General features: G+C 37.0%; 1 protein-coding gene across 7 annotated transcripts in view; it reads left to right on the top strand.

Annotated features, from left to right (window-relative positions):
- Nucleotides 1-21,482, top strand: part of Rabgap1l (RAB GTPase activating protein 1 like) — a 723,114-nt gene that overhangs the window by 110,341 nt on the left and 591,291 nt on the right. For all 7 annotated transcript variants that reach the window (XM_031386689.1, XM_031386695.1, XM_031386710.1 and 4 more), the window contains exons 8-10: nucleotides 2,200-2,266; nucleotides 9,489-9,591; nucleotides 10,860-11,026. In XM_031386689.1, coding sequence (XP_031242549.1) covers nucleotides 2,200-2,266; nucleotides 9,489-9,591; nucleotides 10,860-11,026 — 337 coding nt within the window. The remainder of the gene's footprint in view (nucleotides 1-2,199; nucleotides 2,267-9,488; nucleotides 9,592-10,859; nucleotides 11,027-21,482) is intronic.

The following is a 21,482-nucleotide window of genomic DNA, read 5'->3' as shown; positions in this document are numbered from 1 at the left end:
AATCCCTAGAGAACCACATAATACTGACATTAGGTATTATGTTAGTAATAATACCTATCATATTTCCTGACATATTTATTCCTAGTAGATGCTTTCATGGTGTGCATAAAAAGTCTTATATGCTTTTTATGAAGTATATTTTGGAAATTACTAATAGGGCTTGATAAAAGGTGTGTAGTTTTATTGTTGGAGGAGCTAAAGTTCCTCTGTTTTTCCTTTCTTGTTTTCTAGATGAAAAAGCAGAGGCCCAAGGGTAATAGTTAGGTGCTTCTCAAATGTCATACTGCTAGCTGGTGGCAGTGTTTTTATTTATAAGCCAGGGAAAGAGGAGTGCATCAGAGATCACTGAACTAAGGGGATGAGTGTTACGATTTAAGGGAACCTGAACTTTCAAGGTCTTTTTGTTGCAAACTATAATATAGGATTATTATCCCAAGATAATGTGAGAATTGTAGTTTTACCATTTATGTCCAAGTGACTGAGAAATAATTAATGGTAAAGTACTTTATATTTTCTAAAACAACCAAAAGAAGAGAAGATATACTAAAAACTGTGGCATTGATTTAGGCAGGAGCTTTGGGAAATAGATTTAAACATTTTTATAGCACTTTCATATAGTAACTTAAAAAAGTTTAAAATCCAGGAGCATGTCCTTAACCCAAAGAGATGCTGGAAAGAGCAGAACAGGCAGGAGAACTTAGGACACAAAATGAACACATGAACAACAATTACATTATTATTATTAACAAGAAGTAAGGCCACAGTAGAAGAACTGATACAAAATTCATATAAATTTAAAGGAGATAATGTAATGCAAAAGTTTGAATATTAGAACAAATTGGTTTTTCAATGATCCAAGAATGTGTTTGGAGAATTATTTGCTGAGTTTACAAGCGTTATTGTTGGTATAAGTATGGCCTTTGCCAGACACCAAAGGAAGCCTTGAGCAAGGTACTCCCAGTGTGCCCAGGAAGGACAGTTACTACTTAATGGAGTCCTACCTGTGGAGAAATGTGCTGTTAGGAAAGCGAGCCTTTGCGTGTCAGAAGGAGAAATAAGTGTAGACTGGAAGCTCCAGTATAAAAACCAACACTTTAGTTTACAGTGTTGTTACCGCTCAGACTTAGGAGCCCGTGGACACCAGGCAGCCTCCCAACCACTGAGCTCCTGATGCAGCTCCTGGAATTTGTTTTTTTAATTTTCAAAATTTATGTTTGATTTAGTTGTGTTCTTCACTCCCTGTATAAAATATTGCCTGGCATGGTTTTTATATTTTAGGGTTGCTATGGTAAAAAGCTCTGTTAAGTGTGATTGTTCATTGGCAGAATGACACTGGACAGGTCACAGTGCATATTGAGTTGTAAGACCTATTTAATAGTAATATAAACTTGGATGTATTATTTAACTGATCTGGACATGGCTTTGCTTACCCATAAAGTAGAGCTAATGATAGCCTAGAAATTTTTAAAAAGTAGAAGTTTAGAGCTTATGAAAACTTTTTCCAAATAAAGTAGTGTTGGTAAGATTCTTGAAGCTGTGTTAGCACCAGGAAGCATGGGCACTAGGTAATAATCTTAATCATGTACTTGGTAATATTGTTAACAGTGTGATAGAACAGTTAGCGATGAAGCTTGTATAACTGGTTTTTATCTCAACTGAGTATATAATGGCAACATGCTATGTGGTGGACATGATTCATGAGGACCAGGGTACTAAAAGTTTCATTTTGTTAATCTAGCTCCATACACATAGAGCACAGTGTCCTATTTCTTATATTAAAAATAATTTTTTACAAACTTAATTAATTCATTCATTAATGTGTTACTAGGAATTAAATTTGGGTTAATTAATTATGACCTGTAGTTTTAGAATAAACTATAAGGCAAATAAAATCTTTATTTTTCTAGGCACTAATTTATATCTTACTACCATATTAATAATTTAATATAAGTTTTAGGACAATTTCTGATCTTGGTTATTTACATGTAAAATAAAGACCTGAGAATTTTGACACCTTATCTTTATGATTTGTATATAATTTTGTTATTTATTGTGTTCTCAAAAAAAAAAAAAAACTCGAAAGCTCTTTGTGAGTACAAACCTCAGATTATATAGTTATGTAAGGGCTTGTTGCTCACATGACTTCTGTGTTATTCTTGATACCTTATTTTTCCTTTTCTTTTCCCCCAATATTTTCAGATGTTTTGGAATGTTATTAAGCCCAGGTCGAAACGTGAAGAACAGTGACATGCATTTACTGGATATGGTAATGACAACCTTAAGTGTCCTAATCAAGTACAGAAGACAGTTATTTTATATTTTAAAATTTGTCATGTTGTCAGAGTTGTTTATTTTAATTTTGTGATAGCAGTAATTAAATTTGGAAACTCAAACTTAAAATTATATATGAAGGAAAGGAAGTTTGTACACAAATAATTGTCTGTAGGGTGAAAGCGGTGGTGACAGGGCCTGTCTCCTTCAGCCAGTTGGTTTCTTAGGAACAAGTCTCTCCTTTGACTCAAGGTAATAAGCAAATGTTTTCAAAGTGCATGTAACTTTAATTTAGTTAATGCACAGTCAACTGCAGCTCTGTGACATTTGTTTTCTTTGAACCATTTTGTTGAATTTGTACTTAGCAATGGATACTGATTAGATTTCTTTAAGGAATATTGTTAAAAGATTAGAACCAGGCAGTGATGGCACAAGCCTTGAATCCTAGCACTTGGGAGGCAAAGGCAGGCAGGTCTCAGTGAATTCAAGGCTAGCCTGGTCTACAGAACTAGTTACAGGACAACAAGGGCTACACAGAGACACTCTGAATCGAAAAGCAACAAAAGCAAACAAAGAAAGCAACAAAAAAGAGTAATGATACATACTCAGAGGTTAATGTTTGTTGTGAAGGTAGCAAGGCATCTTAACTCTTAAACAGAAGTGCCTTCTGATGCTGCTGTTAATGAAATTCACTTGGTGATTTAGAAAGTTACAGAAATGTTAGAGAAAGCATAAAATTCCTTACTTTGTGAGTTTAATTTTTTATATTTTATATATTTCCTTTCAACTGTGTTTCATAAATATAATTTAAATATCATTGTGGGAAGTTTTTCTTTTAATTATTTCACAGTAATTATGTTAGCACTAATTTTCCAGCAATATTAGAATGTATTATTCAAAAATTCGAGAACCTAGTTGTATGCCAAGCACTTTTAGATTTGTGTAAAATATAGTTCTTTTTTTTTCTTTTTTCTTTTTTGGATATTTTCTTTATTTACATTTCAAATGTTATCCCCTCTCCTTTTTCCCACTCTTGAAACCTCCTCTCCCCTCCCGCTTCCCTCTACTTCTACCTGTCCTGCCATTCCTCTATACTGGGGTATCAAGCTTTCATAGGACCAAGGCTGACAAGGCCATCTTCTGCTACATATGTAGCTGGAGCCATGGGTCCCTTCATGTGTACTCTTTGGTTGGTGGTTTATTCCCTGGGAGCTCTTGGGGTACTGGTTAGTTCGTATTGTTGTTCCTCCTATGGGGCTGCAAACCCTTCAGCTCCTCAGTCACAGGGGAAAAATTCTTGAACAGAACACCAGTGGCTTGTGCTGTAAGATCAAGAATCGACAAATGAGACCTCATAAAATTGCAAAGCTTCTGTAAGGCAAAGGACACTGTTAGTAAGACAAAATGGCAACCAACAAATTGGGAAAAGGTCTTTACCAATATCTGATAGAGGGCTAATATTCAATATATACAAAGAACTCAAAGAAGTTAGACTCCAGAGAACCAAATAACCCTATTAAAAAATGGGGTACAGAGCTAAACAAAGAATTCTGAAATGAGGAATATTGAATGGCAGAGAAGTACCTAGAGAAATGTTCAACATCCTTAGTCATCAGGGAAATGAAAATCAAAACAATCCTGATATTCCATCTCACACCAATCAAAATGGCTAAGATCAAAACTCAGGTGACAGCAGATGCTGACAAGGATGTGGGAGAAGTAGGCACATTCCTCTGTTGCTAGTAGGATTACAAGCTGGTACAACCACTCTGGAAATCAGTTTGTCAGTTCCTCAGAAAATTGGACATAGTATTACCTGAGGACCTAGCTACACCACTCCTGGGCATATACCTAAAAGATGCTCTAACATATAACAAGTATACATGCTCCATTATGTTCATAGCAACCTCATTTATACTAGCCAGAAGCTGGAAAGAGTGTAGATGTCCTTTAACACAGGTATGGATATATAAAATATGGTACATTTACACAATGGAGTATTATTCAGCTATTAAAAACAATGACTTCATGAAATAGAGTTCTTAGTAGCTGTGCGCACTTATTCCTGTGGTGAAATTAGACCTTTTGAGTATGTAATTACAGCAATGGTTAAGTGCTTTATCTAAAAACACAGGGAGGAAATACTGCCTGGATAGGTCACATGAAGACAGCCAGTTACATTGAATATGTTAGTACAGATTAGTTGTTGATCCATCTCTCTTTTACCTTTCTCTACAACACATCAGTAATGAATGTTGGCTTTCCAGAAGCAAGTCATAACATTTTTAGCCATAAGAATTCCATGAGGAAGTCTTTTTGAGAGTCCTGAGGCAGTATAAAAAAATTAAGATACTGGGTTCTAGTTACGGTCTTTCAGAATCTATAGGATAAACGTAAATCATTGCTAGAAATTTCCACATAAAACCTAGAGTCAGATTACAGAGTTATAAAGGTGGTGTAAACCTCTGCAGCTCCTTAGTCACATCTGTGTAGTTTGACTCCATTTTTTTTTGAGTCATCACTATCAAAGGCCTAGTATTCATATTCCAGGAAATAGAAGTGGGGTTACTGCACAACAAACAGTTGGACAGTGCTCGGCTTTGCATTTTTGCTATCAATAGTTGTGATTTACTTTTATCTGGTGTTGTTAATCTTCATATCTTAATATATGGTCACTCACCCTTGGCTAGATTTTGTCTAATAAAAAGGAACTCAATACTTTATATTGAAACCAAGGAGGTAGTTCTAGTTATTAACAGGTTAGTCTATGTAATAAGCAAAAGCTACATGCTTTGCAACTTTGCATAAATAGTTTTAGTTTTGCTCTTAGAGTAAGATGTACATATTTTTGCTCCTATGACATACCCAAATGTCATGTGAAACTGAAAACAAGTTTTCTGCCACTTCATTTATTTTAACAGACTTTGAAAAGGCATGCATGTTACATTTACCAGTTTGTGAAATGTCTTTTTATTCATACTGAGCAATTTGTTATGATAAAATTATTTTTAAAATTTCATATTTGAAAACATTGTATTTATATCTTTTCTACTCTTCTTCCTTCCAGTCTTTCTTGGATTCATGATCTCTTCTGTAATTGCTATTGTTATGTCCATACATATACATGTACACATTCACCGCCACTTGTTGAATGTTACATTTGTGTTGTGGGTATGCACATGTATTTATGGATAATCACATGATATTAGATAATGTATTAGGAAGTTCATCCCCGGAAAATAGTGATTTTTTTCTCTCTCATAACAACCATTTGCTGCCCATTGTTCTTACTACAGGTAGGGACTTGTGAAATTTTGCCCATCTCCAGTGGCATGTCCAGTGCTGTGCTCATTATACGAGTCTGTTTTAGGCAATGACAGTGTTGCATTGTCGTGGCTGTAGCTTATTTGTCATGCCTAGTGGTCCTCTGGCTCTGAGACTCTTCTCTCCATTTCCCCTAGTGTTCTCTGAGCCTTAGGTGTAGGGTTGTGCTGTAGATATTCTGTTTAGGGCTGGGCACTCCATGGTCATTTGTTCTCTGCATTTTGACCAGTTGTGGATCTTTGTAGTAGTCTCCATCTGCTACCAAAAGCTTTTTAGATCAGGATTGAGAGTTATATTTATCTGTAGATATAACAATGAATGTTTACAAAGCAGTTAGAAGCTATATTGATGTAGAAAAATGGTCATTTTTTTTCCTTACCATCTATGATTTCACCACCTATGGGTGGAGGCTAGGTTTATTGTACCAGACATGAGTTCTCTTGCATTACATGGCCTTAAGTCCAATTATGCAATGATACCAGGGGAGAAAAGTAATCAATAATCCTACCCAGCTGTTGAACTGACAAACAGTAGGATCCTGAAAGGCAGCCTGGTTTCTGGTTGAGCTAAGATTTGAAACCCAGGTGACCCTGCAGGGGACAGTAGGCGTTTTGCCATGCTCCTGGACACCAGGCCCTTGACATGAGGCCACAGCTCTCCATAGGTTTATGGACATCATTCACTTAATGGCAAAGCCCTAAGTCCCTGCACAGGTCACTTAGCCTCAAGACAGATCTCCATTTTAATGAGGCACCTCAAGGCCTAGAGGCTTAGCCAATAAACTCCCCTTCCCAGACACTCCTCCCTGCAAAAGGTATTTAACCCTAGGCCTGCCCCTGAGAAGTGGGATTTTACTCATTGCCACTCTCTGCCATGACAATAAATGCTTTAAAACCATGGACTGTCTCTTTTCATCGGGATCCCCCCATGGGGAGCAGTGGAACAGGCCTTTCAATAAAGAGCAGGCTGCTTAGTCTCTTGGAGAAGTCCTCTCAGCGCTCATACCCACATGGGCCCCCACTTCATTCTCAGCTCTTCAGTGGCATCCAGTGGTGCCTGGGATGCCCAGGAGCCCCAAGCCAGCTCCAGCAGTCCCCGGAGATCTCATACTGCACTCCCCCAACTCCGGAGCAATGTCTAGTGGCTTCTCATACCCTGACACCAGCTTGGTGTGGGTTAAGTGCAGTGAAAATTCCAGCATCCTGCCTCCACTAGTGGCCACAGCCCTGGGGTAGAGGGGACTCGGGGCACCCTTAACCCAACAAGAAGCCATAACAATGACTCACCCAGCAAGATATTCCCAATGACAATAATGGTATTTATCTCTTGGGTGTATTGAACAATTTTTTTTCCCCCGAGACAGAGTTTCTCTGTATAGCCCTGGCTGTCCTGGAACTCACTCAAAAGGGAAAGTCATAGGTAACAATGTGTTTGATACTTTTCTCATTGCTATCACAAAATACAGGGTGAAAAGCAGTGTAAGGGAAGAAATATTTATTCTGGTTCATAGTTTAAGAGGGTACAGGAGGCAGCATAGGTAGAATTCAGGGTGGAAATGACATTTAGTTGGGACTCTCCACATCTGGAAAGACCAGGAAGCAAAGGGCAGGATTTGCTGGTACTCTCCTACTCCAGTCCTGAACCCTTGAACATGGAGTAGTGTGTCACACATTCAAGGTGGGTGTTTCTCACCTCAGTTTCTCTGGAATCGTCCTTACAGACACATCTAGAGATTTGTCTCCTAGGTGATTCTAAGTCCTGTGAACAGATTAATCATAAACATAATTTATCTATCTATCTATCTATCTATCTATCTATCTATCTATCTATCTATCTATCAGCATGCAATAAATAAAATCACATGTTAATACAACTTTATTTCTTTTGGGGGAATGAAGAATACAAGTAGCAGAGACTCAGGATTCTGCTAATAATGAGAATATTTTTGGTTAGGGGAGTTGTAGGGTAGAAAGGAAGTAGGTGTTTCTGATCATAACTGTTGATGACACAGGAAAAGCCTAACAGCACAAAACCACAAACCCCAGAAAACTAGGCAAATCTAGGTCCTGTTCTAGCCTTAGAGATGCTCCAGGGTATGAGGGTCTTTATAGTTAACCATATGCTGACACTGGATTAAAAAAAACACATACTGTAATTAAGTACATTGGGAAAGTGTATGTATGTGGAAAACACGGAGGTAAAGTTTCCTTAAGGAGTTTATCTGTGTGTGTGATAAACTGCTATATTTTCTCCTATTTGCCACTCACCTTCATCCTGTCTTGTGGATCTTATGCTCTGATATTTCTCTTTCTCCTTCCTTCTTTTCCTTCTTTCTTCCCTATCACCTACCTGGTTTTTGTCTGGATGATACATACTTTTAAATGTTTTTCTTGTTGTTTTGAGAACGTCTTGCCGTATAACCTAAGCTTGGCTGTAACTCAGAATCCTCTTTTGAGTACTGGGGTTGTAGTTGTATGCAAGTACACCTAACTTAGAAGTGGTTTTTAATGTTTATTTTCTTTATTTCTCTCTTGTCTCTCTATTAACTAGTACACTTGAATGCTGTTCTTTATATTTTAACCTCATTGTCTTTTGCTACTTTATATGTGGCTTGTCACAGCTTCAGTTCTTGCTGAAATCTTTAAGCTTCTATGGCATATTGCCTAATATCTTGTATTTGTTAGTTGAAAGAAATATTTTGATTATTCTAGTTCATCTGTTCTCAAGCACAGCAAACATTCAGTCATATAGAATGGAGACCAATAGTAGGGTAGTGGAGAGCTAGAGCAGTGCGTGTGTATGTGCATGTGCACGTGCACGCATGTGTGCATGCGTGCTGTATCGAGGAGAGGAAGGATGAGTTTATGACTGTCTTTAGGGTGGAGTTGCTTAGTAGGTTTCCTTTCAGTCACTGCATCTCTGGAGTGCAGGATTCTTAGCCTATGCCATACAATTTGACCATCAAATTGATAGTAGTATGCTAGAAAAATATTTTACAGGAATTCAGAGAAATGTCCATTTTGTCTCGTTTTCTGAAACACATATGCACAAGTTGTGTATGGTTTTGTTTTCACTGTAGGCCTTGCTAGTTTTAATAAGAGTCAGTAGCTGGCTAAGTAAAAACATTAAAATAGAGGAGCTAGGGAGAAAAGATAAAAACTAAATTGGAGGGTGGGCAGGAGGAAGGAGAGAGGATGAAAGGAAAGAAAGAGCCGGGTCGGGGAGGAGGAAGTGAGTGGGATGGAAGAAGAAAGAGGACAGAGATAGAGATGCAGTTGTAGGTTATAAACAGTGTCCTCAGCGATTAATAGTGAGTTATAGGTACTAAAGGGTTACGTATGAAGATAGTATTGCCATGAAGTATAGTAGCATTTAAGACCATTAATATTAGGAGAAGACTGAGAGAACATTACAACTTTTCCTTTCTGTGATTTGCTATTAATTTATTCTTTCTGTACATAATTGTGTGTGTGTGTGTGTGTGTGTGTGTGTGTGTGTGTGTGTATGTGTTTGTGTTTCTTTTCTGGTGCTAGGAATTGAACTTAGTGCAGGTAATTTTATATTGTGGTCTTTTATATTTAGATATTTAGTCAGCAAACAAAAGCTCATGTTTAATACAACTTTACAACTCTTAGTTTTGTGACTCAGCATGAATGGGTACACCTCTTTTCATGAGAGAAGAATATATCTTTCTGTTGAACCTGTGTTTCAAGATAGCTAGATATAACAGTACTCAAAGAAATAATTTTGCATTGGGAAATTTATAGTAAAACTTAAGCCTCATTCAAATGTAGATACATATTTTAATAAATTAAAATGACTAAGTGTATAATTTTAGAGTATGATAATTTTCCTTGTGTATAGTATCTATGTTCCCGTTTGAACTTTTCTAGGAGTCCATGGGGAAGAGCTATGATGGGAGAGCTTATGTCATCACGGGCATGTGGAACCCCAATGCACCAATATTTCTGGCTCTTAATGAAGAAACACCGAAAGGTGACTTTCCTTAAGATATTTCTTTCTACTTCAGAAGTTTCATTGTGAACAATCTTGCTTTATTATATTTTTAGAAAGTACTAAAGCCTATTTAAATTGATATATTTATTTAGAATGTTCGTAAATGTTTATGAAGTTCCTTCTTGTATTTTTTCCATGCTTTTGTGGGGAAAACAAATCCTTTGAAAGTCATATTGGTTGCTCGTATTTGATATGTGAAAAGCACTTGATGTGCTTTATATATGGCTGTAAAGTTGTTCTATTTGGGCGAGTGTGATGGAGGGGGATAACATATACAAGCAAACAGATTTTGGAAACTTGTGTACCTTTGTTTACCATTTTAATTAAGAATTATACATTACTAACATTTTTATTATCTACTCAGTCTAGAATTTAGATCTTTGATCTTCCCTTAAACTAAAGTTAAAGTTTTACTTGATTTATAGTTTTATTGAAAATGCTTTATTTTCATTCTGTTAAATTGTATGTTTAGAATATAATACATCATCTTGTTTCATCTTTTAACTTTATTTATTTATTTAGGTCCTTATTTTATGTCCCCAGTTGACTTTTGGCTAAAGACAGGAAACATCAATGATTACTAATAGTAAAATATGCTCTTCTAGTGAAGAACATTGAAATAACTTTATTATCTGCCATGTCCCCAACTCAGTTAATTATTTTTTGGAGGATATATGCATTATGAACAGTGAAAGTATTTCTGATTCTTCAGATTTTTTTCTTGTAATTCTTACCACACAGAGATGTTTATATCAGCATTACTCTGCTGTACAGGTTTAACATGGGAGGGTTGAGCATCTAGTTTGCAATCACCGGGAGTTTCTGTCATTTCTGTTTCAGGTTGAAAACCTGCATCTTTGATTTTCTAGTGATTGTCTAAGAAACCTGATAATTTTAGAGTAAAATTTATCTTCATATTTTGTTTATATATTCTCATTGCTGGGAATTCAACCCCAGGCCTTTTCCAATTTTTTACAGTCTTTGTGTTTTATATTAAGGATCTGATTTGGAGAATGGTAAATAAGACATCTGTCAGGAGACTTAGATACTTGATTATGATAGGATGATCAGTGCCTGAGGAACGTTCCTGGAACTTACTGATTACATACTTATTCAATGGTTAGAAAGTATTTAAAAATAAATATTTAGAAGGAAATATTCTTGTCTAGATATATAATTCATGTGTAATTTAATAGACTTTATTTAATAATCAAGGAATAATAAAACCCAGAAATTTTCTATTGCAGATAAACGGGTGTACATGACTGTTGCAGTGGACATGGTAGTCACAGAGGTGGTGGAGCCAGTCCGCTTTCTCCTGGAGACAGTAGTTCGTGTATATCCTGCAAATGAGAGATTTTGGTATTTCAGCAGAAAGACTTTTACAGAGACTTTCTTCATGAGGTTGAAACAGGTAGGATGTTTTTATTCTTTTGTATAGTGGTATCTCTCTCTCTCTCTCTCTCTCTCTCTCTCTCTCTCTCTCTTTCGCGGGTCTCACACATCCCAGGGTAGCTTCACACTGATAAACATAGCTAAAGATAATCTTCAGCTTGTCTCTACCTTCCAAATGCTGGGATTATAGATGTATGCCACCACAGCCTATGCAATGCTAGGTATCAAACCTAGGGCCTTGGCCATGCCAGCCATGCACTCTGCCTACAACTGTGGTATAGCCCTAGGCCATCCACCTTCATTTTTCTTTATATGCAAATATACCCCCTTATAGCACAACTAAAGGCAATGAAATTTCCTTAAAAAAAAAAAAAAAATCAAGTGGTATGTGAAGCCAACCAATGGAATGTGTGAAAACTGCACATTTTGATAATGCTCAATTTATTGTTTATCTTTATAAGTCTGAACTCATGTGCCTGTTGACTGTGGCCATATTTAATAGAAATAATAATCAGTAAAAGACAAAGGTTTCTTCTTTTATCTACAGTTACTTGAAACACTAACCTCCAAACAAAATAAAACAAATAACAACAACAAAACCCAACATCACCTCGCCAAAATAAACAGACTCAAATATTCTATGCTTAAAACGTTAAAAAAATGTAACTGTATCTGATAGTGATCTCTATTTGCCATATTTAGTAACCCACATTGGTTGACTTTTCTCACTTTGATCATCAGGCAGAGTATTTAATATTGCTTTCATATTAAGTGAACAAAATTTATGTTCCTGTGGCATTCTTAAATTAGTCACCTTAGAACATAAGATGTAATTTTGAAAATTGTAAATGGATTTTCTTTTTCATCTAGTTCTGACTTTTATTCTGATCACAATTTCCCTCCCTCATCGTTTTCTAGATCTTTCTCACCTCCTTGCCTATCCAACTCTAACCTGCCTTTTTCCTTTTTTTTTCTTTTCTTTCCTTCTCCTTTTTAAGAAAAAAGAAAGAGGCAAATTGAAAATAAAAAAACAGAATAGGACAAAATAAGGGCGGTGTGTGTGTGGGGGTAGGGAGAGGAATGAGAAGCACATGCAGAAGCAGAAGCACGTGCCCATGCAGAACACTCATAAAAATGCAAAGTTGGAAACCACAGTATGTAAACAAAAGACCAGTATGGAGAAAGATGTTCAGACAAAGGACTAAGAGACAAAAAATACTCCCAAATACCACTGAGTTAATTTTGTGTTGGCTAACTATTGCTAGGCATGGGGCCAGCCCTTAACTATAGTTTGTATGCCCAGTGAGACACCATTGGAGAACACTATTTATTTATTTATTTATTTATTTATTTATTTATTTATTTATTTATATTTGTGAGCAGTTGTTAGTTGGAGCTAGCTCCTGGGTTAGGGATGGGAGCTTGTATCTACTTTTCCTCTCATGTCTGAGTCCCCATCTGGCTTAGACCCATGCAGGTCCTGTTCATGTTGCCAGTCTTTGTGAGTTCATATATATGTTAGTCCTGTTGTGTTTGAAAGGCATTAAGGCTGGGCAGTGGTTGCACATGACTTTAATTCCAGCACTTGGGAGGCAGAGGCAGGCGGATTTCTGAGTTTGAGGCCAGCCTGGTCTACAGCATGAGTTCCAGGACAGCCAGGGCTACACAGAGAAACCTGTCTCAAAAACCTAAAAAAAAAAAAAAAAAAAAAAAAGAAAAAAAAAGAAAGGAAGGCATTAAAACATATAATTTTTATTGAAAAAGATAGCTGGAAAATAATGTAAAGTCTAATAGTGTCAGTTTATAAGATGTCTGTTTTTAGTGTTTAAAATTCTTCATGTGTGTTTTTTTTGTTGTTGTTAGTAGTCCCAGTCTCCCAAATGTTATAATATTTTTTGATCTTGTAACTGTAATAGGCAAAATCCAATGTGACCATATTAGCCAGTAAATACAGGAGCTATTCCTCAAGTTTCATATTAAAAACTATGTCATGGCTCAATGTGACCTCATGTAGTACATACTTTGAAATTACCTTGGTTTTATATTTTATTATTTTAGCTGGTAGTTTTCATCAGTTTTTATTGCTGTGTGGAGTAGTTTTATAGCATATTATAAAGAACATTATAGGGGCATTATTCAAAACTTCAATCTTCCAAACATCTCTTAATGTTTTATGAGATTTCCCCTCTTTTATCTCCCATCTGCCCATCTTTTCTGCCTTGCTTTTTCTTTTTTCTTGTTTTTGGTTGTTTGTTATCATTGTCAAGAGATTCATTATTTTCAAAGTAATATAAATGATATTTAATGATGGATTTTTGCCTATATTATTGCTTGTTCAGTATTTTGTTGAGAGTGTGCATATATGTGCATGTTCATGTATGTGGGGTGTACGTGTGTGTGTAGAGGCCAGGGGTCGGACTCAGGTGTTGTCCTCAGGTGTCCTCTGTTTTTTGAGACATGGTTACCAGCTGAACTTGGAGCTTGCCAGTTCAAGGAGGCTGGCCAGCCAGCATTCTCCAGGGAGCTTCTGTTTTCCTCTCTCAACAGTGGGATTACACATGTCCAGTACCCGGCCATCTTTTTAATGTGGGTGGTGAGGATCGGACCAAGGTCCTTATGATTTCATGGCAGCAGTTTACAAACCAAACTCTCTTCCCCAGCTCCTAGTACATCACTCAACATTTGGAAATACGTTGCCTATAAAGTGATTTCTGCTTTTTCTAGTGTCAAAATGTATAGAAGATTGATTGATTGATTGATTGATTGATTGATTGGAGGCAAGGTCTGGAAGCTCAGGCTGGCTTTAACATCACTATGTAGATGAAGATGGCCTTAGACTTTTTTTTTTTAATCCTTCTGCCTCTATCTTACAAGTCTTGGGGTTGTAGGTGTGTGGTATCATATCAGGTTTTATGTGACGATAGAGATTGAACCCAGGCCTTTTGGGATGATAAGCAAGCACTGTGAAATGCAGTAAAAAATGATGGAAACAAACTTGTTTTAGGCATTGAATAATAGGCATGTAGAGATAGGAACTTGGAAAATGCAACATTTACTTGACTGAATGCATAGCCTAGGCACCTTTGAGAATCAGGGAAATTGGAGTTTTGGGTAAGTAGGTGGGTTTCTGTAAAGTAGGTTAATTTTTAAAAGATCAATGGAGTCAGCAGCACTAGACACATGGATAGCTTTGAAATCTCTTCTGTGGATATGTGATAAATTATAAGGAACAATCTGAGACATTTACAGAAAAATAAACAAAAAGCAGAAAAACCAATGTTATGAAAGAAATGCTCATATGATATTAATGTTAAAGTAATCTTAAACAAGGTTATCTGTGATACAGTTATTTAGGAAATACCATTGACCAGGATAAAATATATAAAATAAATGAAAATAAATGCACATTTCTCCCCATCTCTGCCTCCCTGTCTTTCCTGTTTTTTTGAGAGAGGATTCTCACTCTGTAGCTTCAGCTGATCTGGAACTCATTTTGTTGCTCAGACTGGTCTCAAACGTGATAGCAGTTTTCCTGCCTCTGCCTCCAAAATGCTGAGATTATAGGTATGAGCACTATTTCCAGCTTTAGATTGGCATTTCATAAAACAAAATTAGTAAGGTTTGAAGAATTGAAGTAATATCTATTGGCACATCTGATGTCATGTTAAACAAATGTTCTGAAAAACATAATGCTGCTTATTATGGATATTTTCAACTCTAATAATAAATGGTGTTTATTTACTGGAACATCTGTTCTGAAATTTTATTCTGAATTTTATACTTGACTGTAAAAGAATCACCTCTCATTTCTATGTTTGTTAGATTGTATATGTGTTGGGTTTAAACTGATGAAATAAGCATTTAGAGGTTACATATAAAACCAGTGTGTCAGATGGGCTGTTCTTCAACAGACAGTAAGTCCTTTCCTCTCTCTGACCCTCAGTTTTCTTACTTTAGAGTGTGGATTGATAGCATTACTGAAGGCATTTCTGACATTGGGATTATTGAGCTACAGTGAAGACATTTCAATGAATGTCACAGGCAGGTTAACTGAAGGACAGATTCTTAGCATATGTGGTATAGTATTTACAATAACAGTATACTGTTTAAACTAAACTCCTAAACTCCACAGGATCTTTGTTATATTAGTAAGGACGTATATAAAAAGTATAGATAGCTATGCATATGGTATCTGCCAAATGAAAAGAATGTCCAGTACTGTAGTGTTTTAGATGTAAGGAACCACAGCAGTAAAATGCCATAGGTGATAGAAAAAGCTCCTTTGAGGAAATGTACATCAGTTCCTATAAGCCTTGTAGAAACTGAGAGCAGAATCTATGTTCTCATTTAATTAATTAACTAAAATTTTTCATGTGCATTGTTATTTTGCCTGCATTTTGTGAGAGTGTTGGATTCCTTGGAACTGGAGTTGCAGACAGTTGTGAGCTGCCTTATGGCTGCTGGGAATTGAACCCCTCTTCCTCTGGAAGAGCAGCCAGTGCTCTTAACTGATGAGCCCTCTTCCCACTCCCTTTGTGCTCACATTCAAGATAACGTGGATATTGGTGGTTTTGTTTAATTTTTAATTTTTAAAAAAGATTTTGAAAAGGTTCTTACTAAGATGCCTAGGCTGGCCTCGAACATTACAGTTCTCCTGCATTACAATGCTTCCTGAATAGCTGGGACTGTAGGTATATTCAGTGTCACCGAGCTGTGTTATTGTGGCCAATCAAAGATGCTTTGTCTCCAAAATGAGTAGAAGACCCTACTATGGTATTGGATTTTTATCAGGCAAACAGTGATTGCTGAAAAAGGCAGATCCATTTTCTCTAGGGATGAGACCCTTGGTAGGTTATCCAATCCCAAGTGGTTAGTCCTAAAACATGTATATAAGCAACAGTAAATGCACTCCGTAGCTTGTATGAATGTATGTGTGTGGGTTGGAGGGAGGAGAAGCAGGTGTGGTAGTGATACCTACATAGCACTTTTGTTTGATATTCTAAAGAAAATAAAAACTTAAAAAAAAGGTAAAGTAGAAGTCTTATACTTAACCATCAAAGAGACCAAGGGCTGTAAGTCCAAGATGGCCTATTCTCTCTGTATCTAGGGAATTATGCAAGGGGAGAGGTGTCTTGCTAATTAGCTGGAGTGCCTCTATGCAAAAGGCCTGCTACTTTTCAGTGTATACTTCTTGCTCTGTGGAGATTTTAAGCTTGCAATGTCATTGGCTGAGGAAGCTGGCTTCCTTTCCTCACATCTCTTCTTGAAAAGCCAGTTCGGAGTGGTAAGAATCATTAGCAGGCACCCTGGGATTTTCCTGACAGTCCTTTGTTATTGATGGGATTTATGTTTCCATGCTTCCAGGGCTTAGCTGATTTCATCATTGCTCTTTAGACTTTAACAGGACAAAGTAAGTGAGAATACTAATGATTTGTGTCTAGGTAAGCAGCTAGTTAGCTCTCTATTCTGTCATTTAGTTGTGTTTATGAACTATTACTTTTTTTATCTGTAAAGTGAAGATAATATCTGTCTTATAGTGTTATTGGTTATTAACTCATTTACTCACTCAACAAACATTAAATACTTCTTCAGTGACATAAGTTGATACAGGCTCTGTCCTAAGTGTAGGTTTAATGTTAAAATATCATAATATTTTCTTGATATCTCTATAAAATTGCTGCCATATTGGCTGAGGGTTTTTTTGGCTCAACTTAATTGAGAAATCATGAAAAGGGAAAGGAGTAGTGTAGCTCTGACCAGAGGCTCTCAGCAGCTGGTGGGTGTTAACAGTTTTCCAAGCTGCTCTTGGCAGGACCTCCAAGCAAACACTAGCTGGAGTCAGAGGCTGCCAGAAGCTTTTGGCAGCCCTCCATTGCTGGAGTAGTAGCCGCTGGCAGTTCTGGATCTTCGCCAGCAACTTTGCTTCAACACTCTCAGGCAGCTCAGATTTTGATAGTCTCTGGATGCTAGGCATTCTGTAGGCCTGTACCTCTTGGTAGTAATATTGTCAGATAACCTCATTCTGCTTGAGGTACAAAGGATGAATGGTGGATCCAATGGAGTTTAACAGGTAGAGTGCTTGATAGCATGCAGGAAGCTATGAATTTGAGCCATAGCATCACATAAACCAAGCATGTTGTCATATGCCCATTATCCCAGCACTAAGAGGCAGATGTAGATGGAAGAACCATGAGTTCCAGGTCATTCTTGTTTATATAGTAGGTTCCAGACCATCCTGGGCTACATGAAACCCTAGCACAAACAAATTAACAAACAGTTGGCAATAAAACCACCCCAGCAAGGCTTTATTAGGGCCTATGTTGATGGGGCAGAGCAGGGGATACATTTTATAGACTGGCCTGAAAAGTATGTAAAGAGCACTGCATCTATACAGCTGAAAGGTCAGGTCTTTGTATGTGTAATCTTATTAGTAATAATACAGATCTTTTGCACAGGCATACTGGGCTTGTCTGTGCTGACACTCATTGGTGAGAGAGATGTCCTTCAGGGACTAGAGTGGGGATATCTAAAGTGTTTGCAGCATTGGTGCGGAAGGATCTGGAGTAGTTGTAGTAGTACTCCAGTGAAGTATTCTAATTGACCATGACAGCTGTTGGCAGTGGAGCAAAGTTTCCCAGCAACTGTTGCAGTGTTACATCAGTTTTTAGGGTACCTATTGATGTAGTAGGAATGGGTGCATCCTCTAAATTCAGCTTTTGTAATTCCCAAGCCTACCTGTGGGGTTTTTCTGATGGTGGCAGCTATGACAGCCTGAATGGGCCACTTACTTAGTTTCTAATTGAAAGCCCCCTGTGGCATTTGTGGAGATTATGGGTTAGTATTCTGGCTTCTAGTACCTGTGAGGGGCTATGGAGAAGTGGTAATGATGGTCATAGTTCAGTCTGTATTAGAAAGCCACAGGGAGGGTAGCTCCAGCCTCTAGTGTACTTCTTCAGCTTAACCAGAGTGTCTAAGTTAGGGTTTTATTGCTGTGAACAGATACAATGACCAGGGAGATTCTTACGAAGACAAACAGGAGAACACAGGTAAACAGGTAGAAGCCCTTAAAGAGGAAACACAAAAATACTTTAAAGAATTACAGGAAAACACAACCAAACAGGTGAAGGAATTGAACAAAACCATTCAGGATCTAAAAATGGAATTAGAAACAATAAAGAAATTACAAAGGGAGACAACTCTGGAGATACAAAACCTAGGAAAGAAGTCAGGAACAATAGATGCAAGCATCACCAACAGAATACAAGAGATAGAAGAGAGAATCTCAGGTGCAGAAGATGCCATAGAAAACACTGACACAACAATCAAAGAAAATGCAAAAAGACCCTAACCCAAAACATCCAGGAAATCCAGGACAGAATAAGAAGACCAAACCAAAGATAATAGGTACAGAAGAGAGTGAAGACCTCCAACTTAAAGGGCCAGTAAATATCTTCAACAAAATTATAGAAGAAAACTTCCCTAACCTAAAGAAAAAGATGCCCATGAACATACAAGAAGCCTACAGAACTCCAAATAGTTTGGACCAGAAAAGAAATCCCTCCCGTCACATAATAATCAAAACAGCAAATGCATAAAACAAAGAATATTAAATGCAGTAAAAGGTAAAGGTCAAGTAACATAAAGGCAGACCTATCAGAATTACACCAGACTTCTCGCTAGAGACTGAAAGCCAGAAGATCCTGGGCTGATGTCATGCAGACCCTAAGAGAACACAAATGCCAGCCCAGGCTCATCAAAACTCTCAATTACCATAGATGGTGAAAACAAGATATTCCATGACAAAAGCAAATTTATACAATATCTTTCCACAAATCCAACCCTTCAAAGGATAATAGATGGAATACACCAACACAAGGAGGGAAAGTACGCCCTAGAAAAAGCAAGAAAGTAATTTTTCAACAAAACTAAAAGAAGATAGCCACATGAACAGAACTCCAACTTCAGCAACAAAAATAACAGGAAGCAACAATTACTTTTCCTTAATATCTATTAATATCAGTAGATTCAATTCCCCAATAAAAAGACATAGAGTAACAGACTGGGTACGTAAACAGGACCCAACATTTTGTTGCATACAGGAAACCTACCTCAGTGATAAAGACAGACACTACCTCAGAATAAAAGGCTGGAAGACAATTTTCCAAGCAAATGGTCCCAAGAAACAAGCTGGAGTAGCCATTCTAAAATCGAATAAAATTGACTTTTACCGTAAAGTTATCAAAAAAGATAAGGAGGGACACTTCATACTCATAAAGTGTAAAATCTACCAAGATGAACTCTCAATTCTGAACGTCTATGCTCCAAATGCTAGGGCATCTACATTTATAAGAGAAACGTTACTAAAGCTCAAAGCACACATTGCACTGCACACAGTAATAGTGGGAGACTTCAACACCCCACTCTCATCAATGAACTGATCATGGAAACAGAAACTAAACAGAGACACAGTGAAATTAAGAGAAGTTATGAAACAAATGGATTTAATAGATATCTATAGAACATTTTATACTAAAAAAAGGATATACATTCTTCTCAGGACGTCATGTACCTTCTCCAAAATTGACCATATAATTGGTCACAAAACAGGCTTCAACAGATACAAAAAGATTGAAATAATCCCATGCATCCTATCAGACCAACACGGATTAAAGCTGGTCTTCAATAACAACAAAAACAACAGAGAGCCCACATACACACAGAAGCTGAACAACACCCTACTCAATGATAACTTGGTCAAGGAAGAAATAAAGAAAGGAATTAAAGACTTTTTAGAATTTAATGAAAATGAAGCCACAACATACCCAATCTTAAGGGACACAGTGAAAGCAGTCCTAAGAGGAAAATTCATAGCTCCGAAAAGAAACTGGAGAGAGCATACACTAGCACATCTAAACTCTAGAACAAAAAGAAGCAAGTTCACCCAAGAGGAGTAGACAGCAGGAAATAATCAAATTCAGGGCTGCAATCAACCAAGTGGAAACAGAAAGAACTATACAAAGAATCAACCAAACCAGGAACTGGTTCTTTGAGAAAATCAACAAAATGGATAAACCCTTAGCCAGACTAATTAGAGGGCACAGAGACAGTGTCCTGATTAACAAAATCAGAAATGAAAAGGGAGACATAACAACAGAAACTGAGGAAATCCAAAGAAATTATGAGATCTTACTACAAAAGCCTATACTCAACAAAACTGGAAAACTTGGATGAAATGGAAAATTTTCTAGACAGATACCAGGTACCAAAGTTAAATCAAGATCAGATGAATGATCTAAACAGTCCCATATCTCCTAAAAATAGAAACAGTCATTAATAGTCTCCCAACCAAAAAAAGCCCAGGACCAGATGGGTTTAGTGCAGAGTTTTATCAGACCTTCAAAGAAGACCTAACAGCAATACTCTTTAAACTATTTCACAAAATAGAAACAGAAGGTACTCTACCCAATTCGTTCTATGAAGCTACAATTACTCTGATACTATACCGCACAAAGACCCAACAAAGAAAGAGAACTTGAGACTAATCTCCCTTATGAATATCGATGCAAAAATACTCAATAAAATTCTCCCAAACTGAATCCAAGAACACCTCAAAACGATCATCCATCATGATCAAGTAGGCTTCATCCTAGGGATGCAGGGATGGTATAATATATGGAAATCCATCAAACGTAATCCAGTATATAAAGAAACTCAAAGAAAAAAAACATATGAACATCTCATTAGATGCTGAAAAAACATTTGTCAAAATCCAACATCCTTCATGATAAAAGTCTTGGAAAGATCAGGAATTCAAGGCCCATACCTAAATAAAATAAAACCAATATACAGCAAACCAGTGGCCAACATGAAACTAAATGGAGAGAAACTTGAAGCAATCCCACTAAAATCAGGGACTAGACAAGGCTGTCCACTCTCTCCCTACCTATTCAATATAGTACTTGTAATCTTAGCCAGAGCAATTAGACAATAAAAGGAGATCAAAAGAATACAAATTAGAAAGGAAGAAGTCAAATTATCACTATTTGTAGATATGATAGTGTACTCAAGTGACCCCAAAATTTCTACCAGAGAACTCCTAAACCTGATAAACAGCTTCAGCAAAGTAGCTGGATATAAAATTATCTCAAACAAATCAATGGCCTTCCTCTACACAAAGGATAAACAGGCTGAGAAAGAAATTAGGAAAACACCACCCTTCACAATAGTCACAAATAATACAAAATACCTTGGTGTGGCTCTAACTAAGCAAGTAAAAGATCTGTATGACAAGAACTTCAAGTCTCTGAAGAAAGAAATCGAAGAATATCTCAGAAGATGGAAAAATCTCCCATGCTCATGGATTGGCAGGATTAATATAGTAAAAATGGCCATCTTGCTGAAAGCAATCTACAGATTCAGTGTAATCCCCATCAAAATTCCAACTCATTTCTTCTCAGGGTTGGAAAGAGCAATTT

Source organism: Mastomys coucha, unplaced genomic scaffold (genome assembly GCF_008632895.1).
Source record: "Mastomys coucha isolate ucsf_1 unplaced genomic scaffold, UCSF_Mcou_1 pScaffold1, whole genome shotgun sequence".
NCBI lineage: Eukaryota > Metazoa > Chordata > Mammalia > Rodentia > Muridae > Mastomys > Mastomys coucha.
Note: the sequence above shows the minus strand (reverse complement) of the source record. Positions and strands in the feature narration are given on the sequence as shown.